General features: G+C 50.6%; 1 protein-coding gene across 2 annotated transcripts; it reads right to left on the bottom strand.

The window, feature by feature from the left end:
- Nucleotides 1-1216: 1216 nt before the first annotated feature.
- ABCC10 (ATP binding cassette subfamily C member 10) lies at nucleotides 1217-17962 on the bottom strand. Of its 2 annotated transcripts, none has more exons than XM_074169106.1 (22): nucleotides 17868-17962; nucleotides 17126-17322; nucleotides 14802-16170; nucleotides 13312-13539; nucleotides 12945-13101; nucleotides 12104-12243; nucleotides 11540-11619; nucleotides 11220-11391; nucleotides 10194-10292; nucleotides 9771-9960; nucleotides 9306-9383; nucleotides 8729-8920; nucleotides 8188-8323; nucleotides 7610-7805; nucleotides 6483-6826; nucleotides 6155-6324; nucleotides 5707-5867; nucleotides 5041-5294; nucleotides 4584-4729; nucleotides 4007-4104; nucleotides 3695-3807; nucleotides 1217-1713 (listed from the first exon to the last, which is right to left on the bottom strand). In XM_074169106.1, the coding sequence occupies exons 2-22, from the start codon at nucleotides 17284-17286 to the stop codon at nucleotides 1578-1580; spliced, it is 4620 nt and encodes a 1539-aa protein (XP_074025207.1). In that variant the 5' UTR covers nucleotides 17287-17322; nucleotides 17868-17962; the 3' UTR covers nucleotides 1217-1577. The 2 variants fall into 2 exon arrangements, with proteins under 2 accessions (XP_074025207.1, XP_074025208.1); XM_074169107.1 differs by lacking the exon at nucleotides 17868-17962 and adding an exon at nucleotides 17706-17735.
- Nucleotides 17963-19718: the final 1756 nt, after the last annotated feature.

Here is a 19718-nt window from a genome sequence, read left to right as displayed (position 1 = left end):
CCCAGTCACCCCGAGGCAGGCAGCTGGCACTAACCTCAAATCAGCCATTGTAGCATTTCTTGACACAACAAAGGCTGAGCTCCCCACAGCGGAGGTGAGGGCAGGCTACCAAGCCTGGGATGACCATAGGAAGCAGATATGGTACTGCCTTCTCCGCCATTGCTAAAGCATGGCTAAGAGGCAGTAGATGGCCAGGTCACTGAGCCTTTGTACTAGGTCTGCTCCTGCCTGTGCTGGTCTGGTGTGCAGCAATCAGCATCTGTCCATCTACTGGGGCCAGGGCTTTCTATGCCTTTCCTTCCATGGAGGGCTAAGCAGTGGGGTAAAAAAACCCACAACCCAAACCCCACGACTGGCCTGTAGGGTTACAGAGCTGGGTTCAAGATGCTATGAAGAGAGCAGATGGAGGAGTGAGCACTCAGCCAGGACAAAGACCTGGAAGAGGGGACTGGGGCTTCATCAGAAAGATTATTTTTTTAATACATGGATGGATGATGTACCTTTATCAAATAAAACAAATACAAGCCCAGAAACAGTGTATCAGAGAATAATAAAATAATTTAGGTTGGAAGGGACCTCTGGACACCAACCTCCTGCTTTCAGCAGATCCAATTAGATCAGGTTGCTCACTATTTGTTCAGGATGAATATCCCCATTGCTTCCCTCAAGAATGCAAATCCAGGTTGTGGCATGTCTTGCCCCATGCTGTTCTCACCCATGCTGCAGGGGTAGAGATGGCTCCCGCAGCCTCAGGGGAAAGAAAGGGACCTGTGTCAGGACAGTGTAGCAAAGGTGTGTATCTGTTAGGTGTTGCCTCAGTGCTGGGAAGAAGGGGAAAACCCAAGGCCGAGTCTGAGGGTGCCCACGAAAAGAGCAAGCTGATCCTAAAACTGAAAGCAGCTGGGGGTTTGTGCAGCTGGGAGCATGGCAGGAGGGACAGGGAGTTTCCTTTGGAAAAGCTATCTTGAAATAAACTTGTCTTAGAGGCCTTTTATGTATTCTGGCCCTTCAGAAGAAGGCCTTCTCCAGTGTAAGCTGGAGGAAGAGCAGTAAGGTCCCTGGGTGCAACCTTCTGGGCTGTTTGGAGAGGTCAGTGTCCCCTGAGGAAAGCAGGGAGCAGGCACGGTTGTCTTTGTGCAGAGAGCACACCGCTCCTGTATCTCACAAGGAAGTCTGTGTCTGAAGGGGAAAGGGGGGACCTGAATAACAAGAGCTTCACAAGGATGTTTCCACTTTATTTTAAATTGTACACGAGAGTCTCAGACTAGGAGTCACTGATTCTTCAGTGAGCAGAAAATCCCTCTGTAATCTCAAAGGGGACCCTTAGAAGGGAGCAGCATCCCACCAGCTAGGCTTGTATGGCTGTAAACACCAGTTCCCATCTTCCCTACTAAAGGAAATGCTGCAGTGCCATTCCCCCATCCCTCAGGACATACAATTGCTGTCTGCAAGCAGGAATAACCCCTTCCCTCACCTCAGCAGCTCCTGGCCCTGCAGGGACATGGCTAGGGGCTGAGACGAGAGGAACACCAGGCACAGAGCCAGGAGGGCTGCCTGGGCTCAGCCCAGGAGGGAGGTCACTGCTGCCCACTCTGCAGGAGGCGCTGGAACAAGGAGCCATCCTTCTTACTTAGGTGGGCGGGTGAATCCAGCTCTGCCACTCTCCCGGCTTGCATCACCAGCACGCGGTCTGAATCCAAGATTGTGTTCAGCCTGTGGACAGTAAATGCCAGAACACATGTTGGTGGATCCAAGGAGATCTGCAGAGCTTCTCCCCGTGCGCTCAGGGACACACTGCAGTCCAACTCCCCAGAGAGCCTCTGCACACCACTGAAATGCACCACCTCTTAGGATAACACAGTGATGCCTTCTAGTCATGGCAGGGTACCAGAAGGCAGAGGGAAGCTCTGAAGGGAAAGCTCAGGGCATGCCTGATTCTGGAGTTGCACAAAATGTCTCCATTCCCACAAGAGAGTTATTGAGTTGCTTCTGTTCACACCCACATTTCCTCACCTGCCACCTCCTGAGGGCAGCAGAAATGGACTTGTGCATCAGCTGCCATTCCCCAGCAGTCTGGCATCTGTGCTTATGCTGCCACCACCTGTGGCTTTGTAGCTGCCAGACTGCCAACCACAGCACCCACAGCACACGTATGTGCCCAGTTCTGCCCAGATTGCTAGCAAGGCAGGAACCTCTGGCCCTGGGGAGGTAAGACAGGGCAGCAGGAATGCCTTTGCACAGTCGTGCACTGTTCAGTGCAAAACTAGAGCCCTCCAAAGCTGCAAGACACAGGGAAGGCACTGCACAGGATTTGAGCAGGTAAATAGTGTTATGGAGTTCAGGACTCTGGTTACACATTCATCCCTGAAAGACTGCCAGACTGTAGCACTGGAAGTGACCTGGAGGGGCAAGGGACAAGTACTAAGTCACTTCTGGTCCTAGATGTCATCCATCCAATTAATGGTTCACCCAGAGCTGAATGGCATGGAAGAACCGTGGGTACAAACCAACCCCATCACCACCTCTCCCTTCTTACTGCTCTTCCCCATCTCTCTTCGTCACAGTGGAAGAGGGGCTGGGGCCATCTTCAACACAGTCTTGCTGCCTTGCCTAATGCCACTCCTCTGCTGGTTCTCCTCTCTAATTACTCCTCCATCAGAGGTGGCCTGCCCCCACCCAACCCAAACACACACCTCAACCCACAGCGCCTTTACCTTTCCACTGTTTATGCATAATATCCCTAGTGTAGGAACCACATTCCCTTGAAAATCCTCCTGCCTCCCTCTTATCTGATGTATTTAACAAGACCCACTCAATTCACTTGCCAGGCCCAGCCCACCCTGCCTGTCATCCATCACTCCCACTTCTGTGCAGCAGGACACCAGCTCCTGCCACCTGCTCATTTGATTTTTATTTTTGTGGTAACCTCTGTGTTTTGAAAACACCCTTCATACAACTGCACAACCCTCTTCCAAATTACCCTCCGCTTGGCAAGTGTGGGAGCACTGCCTAATGCTAATCCATCCATTCTCAGTATCCACAGTATTCCTGTTTTGCCCGCCTCCCCCAACCTGAAACCATCTACTGCCCCTACTCTTACACTAAATCTCTCCACTGTGGGACAGGCACCGCTGCCCCGTGCTGCCTGGGCAGTGCCTGGCCTGCTGGCAGCAGATGTAGGCTGGAACCAAAACTCAGAGGTTTGGAAAACAGAACTAGCCAGCATTCTGCCTCCCCGGCCAGGAGCTGGCTTCAGCCCTTCACCACCAGCTGTCCTGCAGTGCCCTCTACTGAGCCAGAGGCAACTGCTCCTCCCTGGTCTCCGTGCTGCTCCTTCCTGTAGGATGGTTCTTCATTGCTCCTTGCCCTAATTTGGCAGAACCACAAGGCCTGATTCACTCCCCCAGTACCAGTAGGCAGTGCCCAGAAAGAGCCACCTGCCATATGATGCAGCATTTTGCTCTTTGCTGTCCTCCCAATTTCTGGGTACAACATTTTCACATCTAGTTGTTCCCAGCACCCATGGGCTAATAAAGCAGAAAAGGCAAATAGGCAAGGTCCAGCTTTTTGCACTTGAAAAGCCTCATCCTGGAGACCTCCCTGCTCAGCTCAAGGCCCAGACATGGCAGGTGCAGCCACCATTCCCTGCGAGTGACAGGATGAATTTAGGCTCAGAGTGTTGCTTCCTCCATACCTGTGAGCAATTGTCAAAACGGTTTTGTCAGCGAAGCGCTGGCGGATGGTCTGCTGCAGCAGCTGGTCTGTCTTCTGATCCACGCTGGCTGTGGCCTCATCGATGCACAGCACCTGCCAGGGACAGAGAATGAAGGGAGTTCCCAAGCACCCCAGGAGAGACCCCAATCCCTGCCTACGGACAGCCTGACAAGGTAGCACAGGACATCTGTTCCCATCACACCCCCAACTCTGGAGCGCCCTGCTCTGCTGTCCTCACACAGCCATCAGCTGCTCGCCTTCCCCCTTGCTCCGATGGAAGCAGGGCACTCACCTTGGCCTGCGTCAGGAGGGCTCTTGCCAGACACACCAGCTGCCTCTGTCCCACGGACAGACTCTTTCCCCTCTCTCCCAGCTCGCTGTCCAATCCACCTGCAGGGGTCAAGCTCAGCAGTCATCCCACCAGGCTCTGCACCAGGCCCCAGATGACTCCCCAAGTCTGGGGTTTTCCCAGTAGCACTCAAAACCCAGATCCTGCTTAGGCCCAGGCCTTGGGAACCCAAGCCTTTACGCATGGATGTAAGCAACACCTGGCACAGAGATGCCATGGTCCACTAGAACTAGGGGCTGGCTTATGTCAAGCTCTGCTCTGACATCCACTGGGGCCTGGTCTCATCAGTAAGATCCAACCACCCAATCCATCACCTGCCACTCCCTTGGCACTAAATCTCAGGAAATGCCACCGGGTCATACAGACCTGTTCCCATGCTGGTCCTGGTGTGTCCTCATCTAACCAATTTCTTACTGCATCCACCTGGCCCCTTTTCCTCAGCTCCCTGACTGAGCTGGGGCCTTCTCCCCTCTCCCAGTACCAAGGTTCACCAGCTGCTTCTTGCTGGGTTCAGACTCACCCATCTGAGTAACGGCATCCTGCAGGTGGCACTGCTCTAGCACCTCGTGGAGCTCAGCATCTGTCCATTTTCCTTGGGGGTCCAGGTTCTCTCGGATTGAGCCACTGAACAAAAACGGATCCTGGGGGATGATGGCGAGCCTAGATCTGCAAGCAAACGAGACCTGAGAACTCGTGGGGTAGGTTCGGCAGAAAAGCAAAGGCTTTTTTTTTTTTTTTCTCCTGGGGTGGAGTATCTTGGCTTGCTGTGCATCTTAGAGGCTCAGAGACATGGGTCACATATTCAGCCTGGTTTCCTTAGCACAACTGTTCAGAAACAATGGAGCAACTCGTAAGAAGCTGCCACAATCAGACAAAAGGGTGACACAACAGAAATCCTTTGCTCCTTTCTCTGCTCTTTGGCATCCAACCACTGACAGCTCCCCCAACTGCCCTGCACTCTGCTCAGCCCTCCGTACCTCAGGTCCTCCAAGCCCACCAGCTGGCTGTCAACACCATCCAGGAGAATCCGGCCTGATTTCAGCTCCAGCATGCGGAAAAGGGCCAAGAAAAGGGTGGATTTTCCAGATCCTGTCCGACCCACAATCCCCACCTTCTCTCCGGGGTAAACAGTGAAGCTCACACCATCAAGTGCATTAGGCAAGCCTGCTCGGTAGGCCAGGACCACTTGCTGGAACTCCACAAGCCCCTGGCTTGGCCAGTCAACAGCAACCTAAGAGGGATATGCAGGTGAGACAGAGTATGACTGTAACATGCTGTCATCTTCGGCCTCACGTCCCCACAGGCTAAACCCCATCCATCCCTTTGGATGTTTGCTTGGCTTCTGATCAGACGTAACGCACAGCCTGACTCCAACTCCAGCCCCCTCATAGACTTGTTTTTCTATCTTGGACCTAGCACCCATTCTGCTCTCCTACCCCTTCCCATCATTCCAGCCTTCACCAACTCCTGCCAGAGATTCATCCCCCAGGGGATATACTGGTAAAGGATGAGTGATCAGGGTGGTTTCTGTGAGTGAAGACCCTCCACCCATTCACTGGAACCCTGTGATCTTCCCAGGAGGCAAGTGCAGGGCACAGAGCCAGACGATGGGCCAGTTCCTGAGAATATATTTGAGCTTTTACCTGGACCAGTTTATCCTGGGGCTCCGTGGGGATATCTGTGGTGTATTCCTCTGTCCGCTCCACACTCACCATCATGGTCTCTGTCATAGTGAAGCTGGAAATGAGCCCTGAGAGCAGGTTTGTGACAGAGAGGGCATATGAGAGCGCCAGGCCCACAAGTCCTGAGAGGACAAAAGCATAAGCAAGAACGTTACTGGCAAGGAAGGAGCTGGGATCTTAGTGTCAGGACAAAGAAACAAGGGAGTCTAGGATCTCACTCAAGGATGGGGGGACACAGTAGGAGGAACGGGATCTGAAGCACTACACTGTGGGTCACTTGTAGAGCAAAAGAGAGCAGGAGCTCTGGATCTTACTCCAGCATAGGAAGATGTGCAGCTCTGGGCTAGGAAAGGAGGAACCCCTGGGCCACAGCCTAGGGGTAGGCATAGAACAATCCCTGGCAACCTACCTGGATTTCCCAGTTGCTTCTGGTGCTGGATGATGGCAATTCCTGCAATAGCAGTAACCACAGCGACCCCAGTCATCTGCAAGCGGATGTCCAGCCATTGCGTTGCTGTGTTGCTGACGAAGAGGCAGCGCTGGTTCTGTTCCAGGTGCAGCTGATTCTCCAACTCAAACCTGGCAGGTGCACAACAGAGTTTTGCACCACTCAACCTCCATTCCTGTTGCCTGGACCAGGGGCATTCCCACCACCCTATAACCAGCCCCACATCAGGAAGGCCCTGGTCTATAAAGCCAAAGCTCCGGCTCTTTGGGTGCTCTTTCTTTCCACTCACCTCTGTGTTGCCCGCATGGCTCTGATGCTGCTCAGTCCTGAGAGGGTCTCTGAGAAGTGAGTGTAAATGGGAGACAGGGTGACACTGTAAAGGCGTTTGAGCTCCCGGGACGTGCGCCGGTAATAGCGCTGGATGGAGAAGTAGAGGGCAGCCAGGGGGAGTAAGACCAGAGCAATCCAAGGGAGGCCATAGGTGATTATCACCAGCATGCCCAGGAGCCCGTACATGTTGGCCAGGAAGATGTTGAGGATAAATGGCAGGCTGTCATCCACGCTGTACAGGTCTGAGGAGAAGCGGTTCAAGATCCGGCCTGTTGGTGTGGTGTCAAAGAAGGTGACTGTGGCCTGGCAACAAGGGAACCAGAAAGTAAGAGTCAGTCAGCTGCAGTGAGATCCAGCCACAGAACAAGGCCCAAGAGACCAGCACCAAGGGGAGCAGATAAGGCCACAAAGGAGTGGCCACCACAGCCCTCTTTCTTTCCTTGGCTGGAGAAGAAATCTCAGACCCCAAAGCCACCATCCACTCACAGAAAAACAACTCATGCTGTTCACATAGGAAAAGGAAAAACCCCTTCTGTGGTGAATGGCAGACAGCTACCAAGATAGCAGTCACTCGGCTCCCATATTGACCCACCAGTAGCCAGTGAGACAATCCTCTAATCCTGTCTTCCAATCCTGTAATCCTAACTCTAGCCCGAGGACCCAAAGAAGCCCAAATCCTAAAGAAATTTAACTGGCATGTGCCAGCATCAGTCCTAAATCTTGCTTAATGACTCCTTTGAATCTCATCCAAATCTGAGCATCCTGCAAAAGTTACTTTGATTCAGTTGGCCATCATCCGGGCTATATAACTAAGACTAATGAGTGAATAGATGCAGGTAGCAGCCACGAAACACCCCTCCATGCAATCGAACAAGTCTTATAGGACACATTCTGAACTCTAGCTCATTGGCCCCTTGTGCTGGCTGTGGTGCAGCCCATTTTGGATCTAATCCTGTGGGGAGCTCATCAGCTAATAGAAGCAGAAACTCTAATCCACCACCCAAACCCTTACTCCCAACCATGAGAAGAATGTCAAGGCAGAGTGACCTCCAGGGGCCCCAGTCTGCCCTGGACTTTGACTATTACCTTTAAAACCCTCTGGAGCAGTCGGCTGTGAATGACAGTGGCAGCACGGATAGTGCCATAAGCAAAGAGGAAGGCCCGAAGAATGGTGAAGAGAGAGTTGGCCCCTGCAATGCTCCCATAAACTATCAGGTAGAAATTCACATCCAGTGAACTATTGGAAGGAACTGGGGTGGTGTCCAGAGCTTGAATGGGAGAGCTGGAACACAGAAGGAGGAAGATTATGAATCTGCCGAGGTCCCCATGACAGTAAACTCACAGACAGGGCATGAGTACCCAGGAGCATACTCAAAGGGAAACCAGGATACTTCAACCTGATACTCCTGTGAGAGACCACCCCTTTGGTACGATTACTATGCAGCGAGGGGTCTTCCATCAGCCCCAGGCAGAAGCCCTTTGAGCTCCCCATCAGGTCAGAGATCTTGATTCTCTTTCTTTGTCAAAGCAGTCACACAGATCCCCTGCAGTGGGGTGGTCAGTTTACCCCTGCTCTCAACAAGGATCTTCAAAGGAAATCCACTTAAGGGCAATATGAGAGCGTTCTAGTTTCCTTTGGCATCTCCTGACCAGCATCCACTTACACAAGCCCAACAACAGAGAAGAGAAGCAGCTCTGGGGAAGGTGAGGTAGCTGAGCAGTCCATCACAGAGGTATTTGCTGTCTGGGATATGCTGGAGATCCAGTGTGACAGCCACCAATCTGAGATATTTCTGGATGCTACAGAGAAAGACAGACTGCTTAAACAGAGTTTCAACCTTCAAATCAGCAAAAAAGCAGAAAAGCTGAAGGGGAAGCTGATGGACAACTTTTGTTACTGTCTCACTGCCCAGTCTAGTCTTTCCCTGCCTTCTTTCTCCACTGGGAAAAGACTTGTCACTCCTGGAGCAGCAACAGGGCACTGCTAGAGAAGCAGACATGCAGCTGCAGCAGTGAGATGCAAGATCCTGTTCCCACATGTGCCCCCTCCCAACTGTACTACTTTAGTTTGGGGAAAAGGGGTCTTCCTGCTGCAGGGAGAGCAATTAAACCCCTGGTCTCTCTTCTTCCCTGGACTCCACACAACCAGGGAAGGAGAGGAAAAGAATGTCTAAACAGACATGTGCTGCTGCTCCACTGCCTCACCTTGCATCAGGAGCAGTGAGAAGAGGATGGACAACGCCAAGCAGCTGCCCACTGCCAGCCAATATGCCTTGTACACCTGAAAAGCCACTGCCCCTTCTTTCTTCTCTTCCTCCTTGTGTATAACATGATTGTTTTGGGTTGATTCTTCTGCCTCTGTCTCTATGGCTTCTTCTTGGCTCTGTTCATCAAGGGCTGTGGGAATGGAGGCAAAAACAAAGGTCAGTGCAATGTAAGTTCCTCCTGCAGTTGCTCCTTGCTGTGAACAGGGCAAGTCTAGGCTATGAGGGATCCTCTTCTTCCCTTCTCTCTCCCCTTTCAAGACAGGTGCACCGATCCTGGCAGCCCTTCATCCAAAGACTACAAGTGGAAAAACAGATTCAAATACTGCTCCAGACCAACAATATGTGGGCTTCCTCTCCCTCTGTGCACACACTACCCCACAGATCAGCACTGCCACAGTAGAGCAAGGTGGTGGGAGTTCTGCTCTAAGGCCAGCAGCCATGAGGTACAGGTTCTGTCTGCATGCTCAGCTGAACTCTGCTGCCCCAGCCACCCTCAAAGCTCACCAGGTACAGACCTTTATCATTCTGCCTCTTGCCCATATCCTTGAACTTGGGGAAGGCCTCCATGAGTGGCAGAATATCAGCTGGTGCGCCTGAGAAGAGAAACATGCAAATACTTCAGAGGCTCTGAGGAACAGATGCCAGCTACTCACTGCCTCTTGCTATGAAATGGCCCAGTTTTGTTCTCTCATAACATTCCCTATTTTCTCTCACAGCACCTGCACCCTTGACGGCCCTGCTCCACACAACCCCCTATGGCCTTCTGCCTTATGAGCTCCCCACCTCTAGGACTGTCCTGTTTTATCTGTGCATCTGCGCATTTCCTTCCATCCCATCTTTGCTCACATGCAGTGTCCTCAAGCTCTTTATCATTGGGTTCCCCACTAGTTAGTCCTACTCGCTTATGTCTGTCTTTCCTCAAGCCATCCCAAGACTGGCACACAAGCACAAATGAATGCCTGAGAAGACAGCCAGTGGACCTGTCTTAACTATCCTGCCATTGTCTATCAACAGCAAGGCATCGGCTTTCTCCAAAAACTCCATCCTGTGGGTGCAAAGGATCCTGGTCTTGTGTTTGAGGACTCCGAGAATGCATTTCCGCATAAGATGGTTGGCTACGTCTGCATCAACAGCAGCCAGGGGATCATCAAGGAGGTAAAGCTCTTTATCCTAAGAGGGAGACAAAAGACAAGGATAGAGCTGCTGGCCCTGCCAGAGCAGGCCGTGCTGTAGAGAAAAGCGCAAGTACCTCTGTGTGGCACACCTCAAGCACCTTTAGGCCAGCACGATGTGGTTTAAGATGTGCTGCCAGATCACATTGTACAGCTGGGTGCTTCCAGCTTCTTTATAGCTGACATGGCATGGGGCACAATCTGCCACAGCATGACTGCTTTGCTATTTACCTGGTAAACAGCTCTGGCAAGGGCTATTCGAGCCTTCTGTCCCCCACTGAGTGTCACACCATTTTCACCAACTTCTGTCTGGTCACCTGCTGGTAAAATCTGAAACATGCAAGAAAAAACTTTTAGAAGGGACAGGAAACTACTGGGAATCCAAAACCAGAACACTGGGATCCCTCTTCTGCCTCTGGCAGTAATTTCTTAGGGTAACACCTTACCAAAAATGATACAATGCAATGGTCTATACTGCAGACAAGTGGCAAGTTTGGCATTTATGCAACTAAACTCTCCTACACTCCAGAATAGGGTGGCCACATCTGAACTACCTGTTGTGAGCGACTTCTGGTCTGAGATAATCTGAGATAACTCTGGAATTGCGCCTGGGAATTTTCTGGAAGACCAAGAGCTGTGCCTGCACCAAAATCACGCCAGGGCGCATCCAAATAGTTTAGCAGTAAAAACTACAGAGTTTCAGTAGCTGGAAACAGTTTCCTCTTGATTTGGTAGCATACACATAGTCTATTACTTCTCAAATAGAAATCTTGCTTTACAGAGTATTCATAGCTCCTGCCAAAGCAAACAGGAGCTCCTAATGCTTGGCACTTCAGAAAATCAGGCATCAGGTTATCAACCGGAAGGAGAAGACTAGTACATGTGTACTACTGACAGAAGGACCACAGACTCAGCCCTTCCAGATCCATGGGAAGTTTCCTCTGATCCAAAAAAGCATCAGCTGCTGATAGGTTCTGCCTGAAAAACCCAGCAGTCATCAGAACTGCAAGAACATCTCCTTTTTCCAGGATCAGGAGCTTTTGGCTCAGCAGCAGAAGAAACCAAAGTGCTAACGAGAATGACTTCACACCTTAAAGAACTGTGGGGCTGAGTAAGGTCTGGGATTGGTAAGTGTGATTGGGACATTGAAAAAGCAGTCTATAGCCTGAAAGAATGAGAACTGCTCCCAGTGAGACTCAGGGTGGATGCAAAAGCTGGCCAAGAAGGCTCAGGCAGGTTTACAGCTTAGGTACTCACGTTCAGGTCCTTGGAGAGGGCACAGGCCTCCACCACCTCCTCGTACAGCCTGGCATCATATTCCCGCCCAAAAAGAATGTTCTCACGGACAGTGGTAAACTGTATCCAAGGCTCCTGTGTGGCCAGACCAAATCCTTGCTCCAGGTCACAAACATACACTTGTCCACCTCGTCTGCAAGCACAGCAGAAGTGGGTGAAAAGGGAAACAAAGGAGAACTGTTGGTAGATCAAAATGGCCAACAAATAGGGATAGCACTAGATAGTCTCTGCCTGCTGTGACATGGAAGGACCAGACAAGGAAGAGTCTCTAGGCTACTTACTTAATGAGCTCTCCAGCGATGGCTGCAAGCAAAGAGCTTTTGCCAGCGCCGACCTTCCCAACAACCCCCAGGAGCATCCCCTGCAAAGGGAAATTAAAAGGAACAACCTGAGATGCCAATACAGGGTGTCTTGGTTCAGATTTCTTGAGCCACGTGGAGCCTGTAAGTAAGCTGACTGCTGTCTTCAACTAGGACTATCTCACAGGTTCAGAAGCAGAGCTGGGTACAGTTGTTGGGTAAACTACAATCCTGATATGGCAGGACACAAGCCTGCAAGGAGCATTAACTCCAGAACCTATCTGTGTTCCCTGCCCAGTCTTCTCCTGCAGCAGTTGTGGAAAGTAGAGGGAGCTGGTTCATCTCTTGTCTGGAAGCCATGCCTGGATCTCCTCCAGCACCCTTCAGCTCTGAGAGATGTGGTATGTGTCCCGTGCCTCTTGACCAAGAACAGATTCTGATACATGGCTCATAAGACCAGGAAAACATAAAAACATGCCACCCCTTCTCCATTATTTGGCTTCTCCAGTGCCATTCTTTTTTGTTACCTCCTGCACCCTTGCTCACCTTTCTTACTGACAGGTTCTCAATGTGCAGTTGCAGAGTGCCTGTGGATAAGGGCTGTCTGGTGCTTTCCCCCTCAACTGGAGCCCATGAGAAGGCTGCACATCGCATCTCCACGGCAGTAGCAGTACCTGAAGGGCTATCTGCAAGAGAAAAGCAGAACAGCATTGCACTACTATGAGAAGGCCAGAAAATTAAAGGCACCTGGCATAAAAAATACTATCAGCTTTGTTCCCAAATGGATGAGACCACAGACAGGGCACCACCATGATATCCTTGACCCAGCCATGGAATGAGATGCATGGCTACTGACTTGCCCTTAAACTTGTACCTCCCTTCCTCCAACCCTCCCATCTACCACATGTACATGGTTACCTTCTGGCTGTCAGAGAGATACTGTAATGACAACCTAGTTTTATTATTGTTGGAGGTAAAAGAATGGCAGGGAACTGGCAAATGGCAAGGAAGGAAAGAAGGGGAGCTGAGACAGCTCAGGAGAGGGGCACCTACTCAAGTCCGTCTTTTAGGCAAAGCCAAGATTGTTGATGGCATCAGAGGAGCTTTGGACAGAGGAGGGAGCAGCTTCTTCTAAAGGGACACTAATGGCAGGGCTCCATGGACACAAGCAATGGCCTATCGTTGGTAAAGATAAATGTTATAGCCTTGTCTCCCATTTTTCACAGAAATGAAGTGCCTTCACTTTGCTTCTGACAATCAAGCATCTTAAATCAGGGAGTGACAGCCAGCTGCCCTCCAGTACAGACCCTGGGCCTCACACCTCAGCTCTCTGTTCCAAATGCACCCTCCCTAGGGTCCCAAGCTCAGCAGCATCCTTCACCATTACCCAGGGCATAATAAGCTTCCAGGTCCTGGTCCATGAGTTCAAGGAAACACTGGATTCGATCCAGGGAAACTTTGGCTTCCAAGATCCCATTCAACACCCACGGGAAGCTGTTGAGGGGGAGAATGAGCATCCCGACAAGGGCCAATGCTGTGAACACCTACATGGATAAGGAAACAGCCATGAGTTGGAGGCAGTACCTCCCTTTCCTCTTGTATTCTCCAAACAGTTTCACCAGCGAGAGCCTGAGGAGCTGTGGGGAGACACAGGCTGGGTTTATTTCCCAGAAAAGATGCCTCAGGACTGCAGCCCCACCGTAGATTGTCCTCTGCATAAGACAAGGTTGGAGTTCTCCCTACTATCTACTCACCTTTGTGGCAGTGAGCTGGTGACCCAACAGGACATAGGTGATGAAGATGGCAATGGAGACAACAACAGGCAGCGCTGCCCACAGATACACGCATACAGCATCCAAGTACTTGATGGCTCGTAACTTTTGAAGCTCTTTAGCCCGGCAGGCATTTATCCTAGTGCTGAAGTGATTCTCCCAGGTGTAAAACTTGATCACCCGAATGCCACGTAGAAACTCTGTCATTAGCTGCAGGCAAAAAGGAAAAGCACACAGAGTAACCAGTGCCTGCCTAATGCGCCAAATGCCAGATAGGCACCTGGGCTGGCGCCAGGTTTGCAGTTGCCTCCTGCTAAGGGCCAGGCTAAAGATACTGGGATTTATTGCTAACCAAGACAAACTCAAGCAGCAGTTACTGAGAACTTTGCTCTCACTGCCTGGCTCCCTCAGCCACCTGTGTTGTGTATGGCTGAGGAAAAGGTAAAATATTACACTAATTCCCAACTGAAGCATGTGCAACACAGGTGAAGGGATGAGAGGAATCACTAGCTCTGGTGTAGATGCTATTTACCTACTTTGGCCTGACTGCACTCTGAGGTAGTAACACCTGACTCTCAGGCCTGGTGCTGCCACCACACAGCTAGTCTGTATCCAGAGCCTGACTGACCCACATCCAACAGCTCAGGTGTCCTGGCAGCATGCTGTCCTCTCATTCCTGCTCTCAGGTCAGCACATGCTGAGCAAGCTGACATGTGTCTGTTTACTTGACATTAAAGAAAACTAAAAAGTCAGAACTCACTCAGCAAACCAATCTTACAATAGTTGGAGGAGTTGTATGTACCCCATACAACTAGATGCATCTTCTGTTGGGAAAAGAAAGATTTTTAAAGCTCCCAACAGTTTTGACACGGAGCTGACTTACGTTTCATGCTTCCAAAGCACAATGGAAATGGCAAGTGAAAGTGCTGTCCCCTCAGTTTAGAAATATAAGGCTAAAAGGTGGGAATCAAATGCTTGATATGTGGTGAGAAGAGAGACGGCGCTGCAAATATGCAGAAAACAGTGGAAAAGATGACCAAGCGTGCTAAGCTGGAGCGATATAAAACCACTACATCTGTGATCATTGCCTTTGTCCAGACTGTAAGCCACCTCACCGCTGACAGTGTTACTGGAGTAATAGGATGGAAACAACTCTAGAGGAAGCAATCAGGAGTCCTACCTTAACTTGTACACACAGAAAAGAAATCTGCAAGGGAACCTGAATTAGCACAGGGGCAAGACAAGCCTTAGAGGTTCACTACCTTGTGGGTGGCGAAACTGCATCATCTTGAAACACTTTTGAACCAAGTGTGTGTTTGGGGGGGTGGTGTGCCCCCTTTAGAATTTTTCCCAGCAGTTGTGATTCAATTAATCTGCTTGGGATCATGGCAAGTGGCCAAAAAGCCAATGTTCCAGGGACAAACAGGAAGAAAACAGAGTAACAAACTCAGAGAGCACCAGCTGTCCCTCACCTTGACCCGTGTGTCCTTGTGTTTCAGCATCTCCTTGTTGTTCATCATGATACGGTTGGCTATGACCTTGTTGATGGGCACAAGCAGCAGTGCCAAGGCCAGGCCTGTCAGAAAGGCGACTCCCACTTGCTGGTAGAGGAGGTAGAGGGTAATTGCAAACTGGAATGGCAGGCTCCACACCTCGTGGAAGCTGAGGCAGAAGTTGACCAACCTACTGGTGTCCGTGCTCATGAAATTGACAATTTCCCCCACAGTGAAGCGGGTAAGGCTAGCGCTGCTGACATGCAGAGCCTTGCGATAGATGGCAGAGATGATGGCAGCCCGTACCATCAGCGTCACCTTGTTCACCTCATAGCTGAACTGGTTCCGCAAAAGTGCACCCAGGAAGGACCCAGCAAAGAGCCCAAGGGCATAGAGCACCCCATGGCTCAGGGGCTCCTGCCGTGACTCCATGAAGTTCACCAGCAGGTTCAGAAGCAGAGGACCAGAGAAACCCAGCAGGTTGCCGGCCAGCTTGAGAAGTCCGAGGGAATAGAAACGAAGCCCAAAGGCTGCATGAAGAACTGAGAGGAGTCGCATGTCCACCTGGGCATGGTGTGACTTGTCCAGGGCATCGCTACTCCCATCGCTTCCAGCAATGATTGGGCTAGTAAGAGACACAGTCTCTTCCTCTACTTGACGCAGAGCTGCCCTCTTCTGCCAGCAGGAGTAGAACCGATCACAGACCCTGGCAGCCTGTAGCTGGCAAGGAAGCACATAGACATCCTGTGGCTGGTTCAGCTTCCACTGATAGCCACGTTTCATAAGAGGGTTCATCCAAACATAAAAGAAGCGTGAGAGCCAGCTCTCACCATCTTCTGCCACTCTCTGCTGATCAGGCACTGGGATCCCTGGCTCTGTGATGAGCTGGTCTTGCTGCCAGGAGCGATTGATGGAGAGCAAGTCTTGCCTGCCAGTGGTGGGTAAGAGGTAGCCAATCACATACACAAGCAAAGAGGCCAGCTGCAGACAGAGAATGGCAAACCTGGAGGAGGCAGCAGGATGGGCAGGGGACCAAGCAGTCCCGTTTTGGTAGTACCACACCAGTGTGATGACTAAGGAAGGTAGGGGTAAGAGAGTGAGGAGAGCCAGGGCCATAGGGCCTCTGGTAGAGCCATGAATGGACCTGCAGAGCATGAGAAGTGCAAGGCTGTGGGTGAGCCATGTCAGAGCAGCAGTGCCGTTGGCCAGCACTTCCAGGTACACAGGGCCCAGCTCTTGCTGAGAAAGGGTGGCTGGGATGGTATCAGCAAGGAATAGGCCAGCAAGTACAAAGGAAGTGGCAATTCTGCATCCCCAGCCTGGCCTGCAAGGCACCCCAAAGCCAGATCTAGAGGAGGAAAGAGCAGAAAAAAAATTTACAGTTGAAATTCCATCACCTCTCAGTCAGTACTCTCCTTTCTTCTTCTCCTCTTCCCCCCTTTATTTGTCCACTTTTATTTAACGTCCTGGATTCACCTCCCTAGATGTGTAACTTTTTCAGACTGTAGGCACTGCTAAACTACAACAGTTCAATATGGTCCAGTATCTGATCAATACCAGAGATTCAGATGCTACCAAAGAATAGCATTTCTCCACAGAAATTTCTGTGCAAACTATGATATTCTGTGGTCAAATCAGACTCCAGTCCTTGAGGATTAACAAAACAAACCCCCACGATATTTAACCTCTTTAACACAAATTCTGGATGATCAAATTCTGTGTGACATCTCTGATCCTTGATTTTTCTTGTCTTTGTGATATTTTCACTAGGAACATTATTTTTATCGCTATTGTTTTCAGTGATGCTGTGTATGTAAAGTCTATAATCTATAGCCCAACAAAATATTTCATTATCACTTGATTCATTATCATCTGTGGCCTTTCAATATCAGTGAACATTGCCATCCTTACAGGTTTCAGAAGAGTGTAAACAGAAAAATAATTGTTGGTTTCTGTGAACCCCTTATTAGCTTAAATACATCTTCCATGTTGCCTTGGAATTATATCCTCTCCCAGAAGACTCCCAGTTTTCCCAGTCCTCATTCACTGAAATTCTTTTGAATTATTTTCTGTGACTTTATGCTCACTACCCTCTCTATTCTTTCTGGATTTCTTCTGCAATGGAGGGACCAAGGCTGTACTCTGAATTAGGACAAATTCCTGACAAATATAACAGCATTATAATATTGTGTCCTTCTCTAATTACACATTCAGCACATTATAGGGAGATCTAATTTCCAGCCTTTCCACCCCACCTCCAGTCCTGCATAATAATCAAGAACTAGGCAAGTAAGTTGTCATACCTTGGAGTGCCAATGAAGCAGGCACTGACCACTGCAAGGATCACATGAGGAATCACGTTTAACGTCAGCTGATTAAAGCAATGCCCAATGCTGCCATGAACCCACACAGGGAGTGGATCTTCTGGGCTGGTCCCACACAAACCAGCAAGGACGTTCTCCATCCTTTACTGGGAATTGAACGTGAGAGACAGGAGCTCCTAGGGTAGAAAAGAAAAATTCAGCATAAGGTATAAAATGAAAAAAGTACAGCCCCTGTCCGAGGCGGACTGTGATAATAAATAAGCACAGGATGAGAAGCAACTTCCTGGGTCACACAGTCCAGGCTCTGCTACTGCGTGCTTGCTATGTTATCATCTACTTTACAATATGACTGAGCACCAGCATAAAATAAATTATGTTATTTGTCTTTACCCCAGGACCTCAGTGCTCCAGGAACGTGAAGCTTTCTGCTTATTTCCAGGGTGACTTTTTTCCCATGGCCAGTTTATCCTTTGAAACTAACCTCAGGAAGCATCTGCCTGTCTATTGATTACTCTGAAAAAAATATTTTCAGCTACTTAAACAATAACCTATAAATTATATTTCCATCATCAAAACAATTCCCACAATTCCTCAAGACCGCACGTAACATTAAACATCCTCCAGAGGGCAGGGGGGATGCCGGGGTCCATCCAGAAAAGCAGGTGGTACCTCCAGCCTAGACAGGGCCGGGGAAAAAGGGCTCCCAGGACTCCCTCCTTGCCCGGGAAGGCCTCGGCCTTACAGCGATTTCTGCTCGCACCAGCCGGTCCCACCTCCAGCCTGGGGCCGGCTGAGGGCCGCAGTCTCGGCAGGCAGGAAGGGGGCACTGCGGCACCGTAGCCGGAGGACTGAGCCCTGTCATGGCAGCCCTCCCAGCCTGCGCCGGTGCAGCCCTGGCAGCTGGGAAGCCCTGGCCGAGGTCCAGCCTGGCGACTGCCGCCCCCTCCCCAGGCTCCCGCCACATGACGAACTTTGACCCCCGTCCCCCGCCGTACCTCGGCTGGCTCCGCCCCCGCGCTCACCGCAGGGGGAGGAGAGAGCGCAGGGCCGCCCCGAGCGCCCCCTGGGGGGCGGGAGGACGCGCGGCAGCCCCGGCAGCAGGCGGGTGCCCAGGCAGGAGGTACCGCAGGGCCGGGGGCAGGAAACGAGAACGGGAGTTAAACCGGGCGATCTGGACCAAGGAGGCCGCTGGGAGGCGGGAGCGCCGGGCCCCGGCGGTGGTCCAGGCCCGAGGCCCGGCCGCAGGGGCCCTACGGTTGGGAGCAGTTGTCATCCCTTCCCAAGCAGCTCCTGCTCAGCCGCCTTCAGCGTGGCACTAGCAGGTAGATAGCAAGACCAAGGGCGGTCAAAGATTTGGCAGGAGGCTGAGATGAGGAGATGCAAATGGCTTAAACACACACAGTCTCCATCATGAACAAATGTGTTTTTCCCCAAAACTCCTCTGGCTCTTTCCTGGAGATCTTATTTATCCCACACCTCCTTCTATCGTATTTGATCCGTGCTGCCTAGCACTCCGTGAGCATTTCTGACACACCAAGCACGGGTGACCACCTTGCAGCATGATGGTGGCAACCAGCACAAGAAGGTTCATGCACAGCTGTGCTTCCAGAAGGCAGCACCGGCAGGTACAGCCCAGGCAGTACTTGTGTGGGTATAAATGTGCTTTTATGCCTACAGCATTCTTTGCTCGTAGCAGATACTACTGGAAGAGCCCTTTGCCAATGATAGATCAGTACACCCACAGTGGCAGAGCTCTGCTAGTGCAGTAATAGGCACGTAAAGCCAGATCGTTATGTTAACCCAATACAATCATCTGACTAACACAAGCTAAACAAATCCACTCAGTTTTACCTATATTTTGCTCAGGGACTATGTTTATCCAAAGCATAAACACACACATGCAAGCAGCATCCCCAAAGGTGACACTCGGTCTTTTTACTACAAGAGCACATTGCACTTGGGGCAGGTGAGTAAACGCTCAAACTTTCCAGCTGGGAGAAAACAAACCTGAGAGGACATCCAGCCATCATCCCCTCCAGACTGTTCTGCAATAACATGAGTGTGCAGCGAACATCACCACACCATCTGGCAATTTTAGCTGTTGCTGGTGATTTTATGGCAGATGCTCTGGATACTTCATTTTCCCAAATCCTCCCTCAGTACTCTCTTGCCAGGGAAAATTAGTGTATCCCTGTAAATAACCCATAACAGGTAGCAAACTTTACTTCCAACATGCAGTTCATCAGAGATACAATAAAGCATTCTCTGAGCTTAGAAGGGTTATCAGTGGGGTGCTGAGGAAGGAAAATACCAGTAACATTCCTGTCTGAGAAAACAGCGATCTGGCTGTGGGAGCGTGAAAACAGCAGAGATAAGAGCAAAAGTTTAAGAGGCCACAGTATCCTCTAATCATAGTTTCCTTGAAAGGAGCAGGAGGACACTGCAGTTTTCCGAAGCCTCTATCTATATCTCATTGTTTAATTGTAATTTCTGACGATTCTGATTTCTCACAGCCCTGAAAGTAATCTTTGCCTGTGTGTCAGAGTTGCAAGGCTGCCTTTTCGCGATGAAG

Source organism: Numenius arquata, chromosome 2 (assembly GCF_964106895.1).
Source record: "Numenius arquata chromosome 2, bNumArq3.hap1.1, whole genome shotgun sequence".
Classification (NCBI taxonomy): Eukaryota; Metazoa; Chordata; class Aves; order Charadriiformes; family Scolopacidae; genus Numenius; species Numenius arquata.
This window is presented reverse-complemented; position numbering and strand designations above follow the sequence as displayed.

Coding starts and splice junctions, on each gene's coding strand:
- ABCC10 (XM_074169106.1), bottom strand. CDS start 17,286: ATGGAGAACGTCCTTGCTGGTTTGTGTGGGACCAGCCCAGAAGATCCA. Junction 8,324..8,728: donor CTCACTGCTCCTGATGCAAG/GTGAGGCAGTGG, acceptor CTTTCTCTGTAG/CATCCAGAAATATCTCAGAT. Junction 7,806..8,187: donor TTCTCTGTTGTTGGGCTTGT/GTAAGTGGATGC, acceptor TCTGTGTTCCAG/CTCTCCCATTCAAGCTCTGG.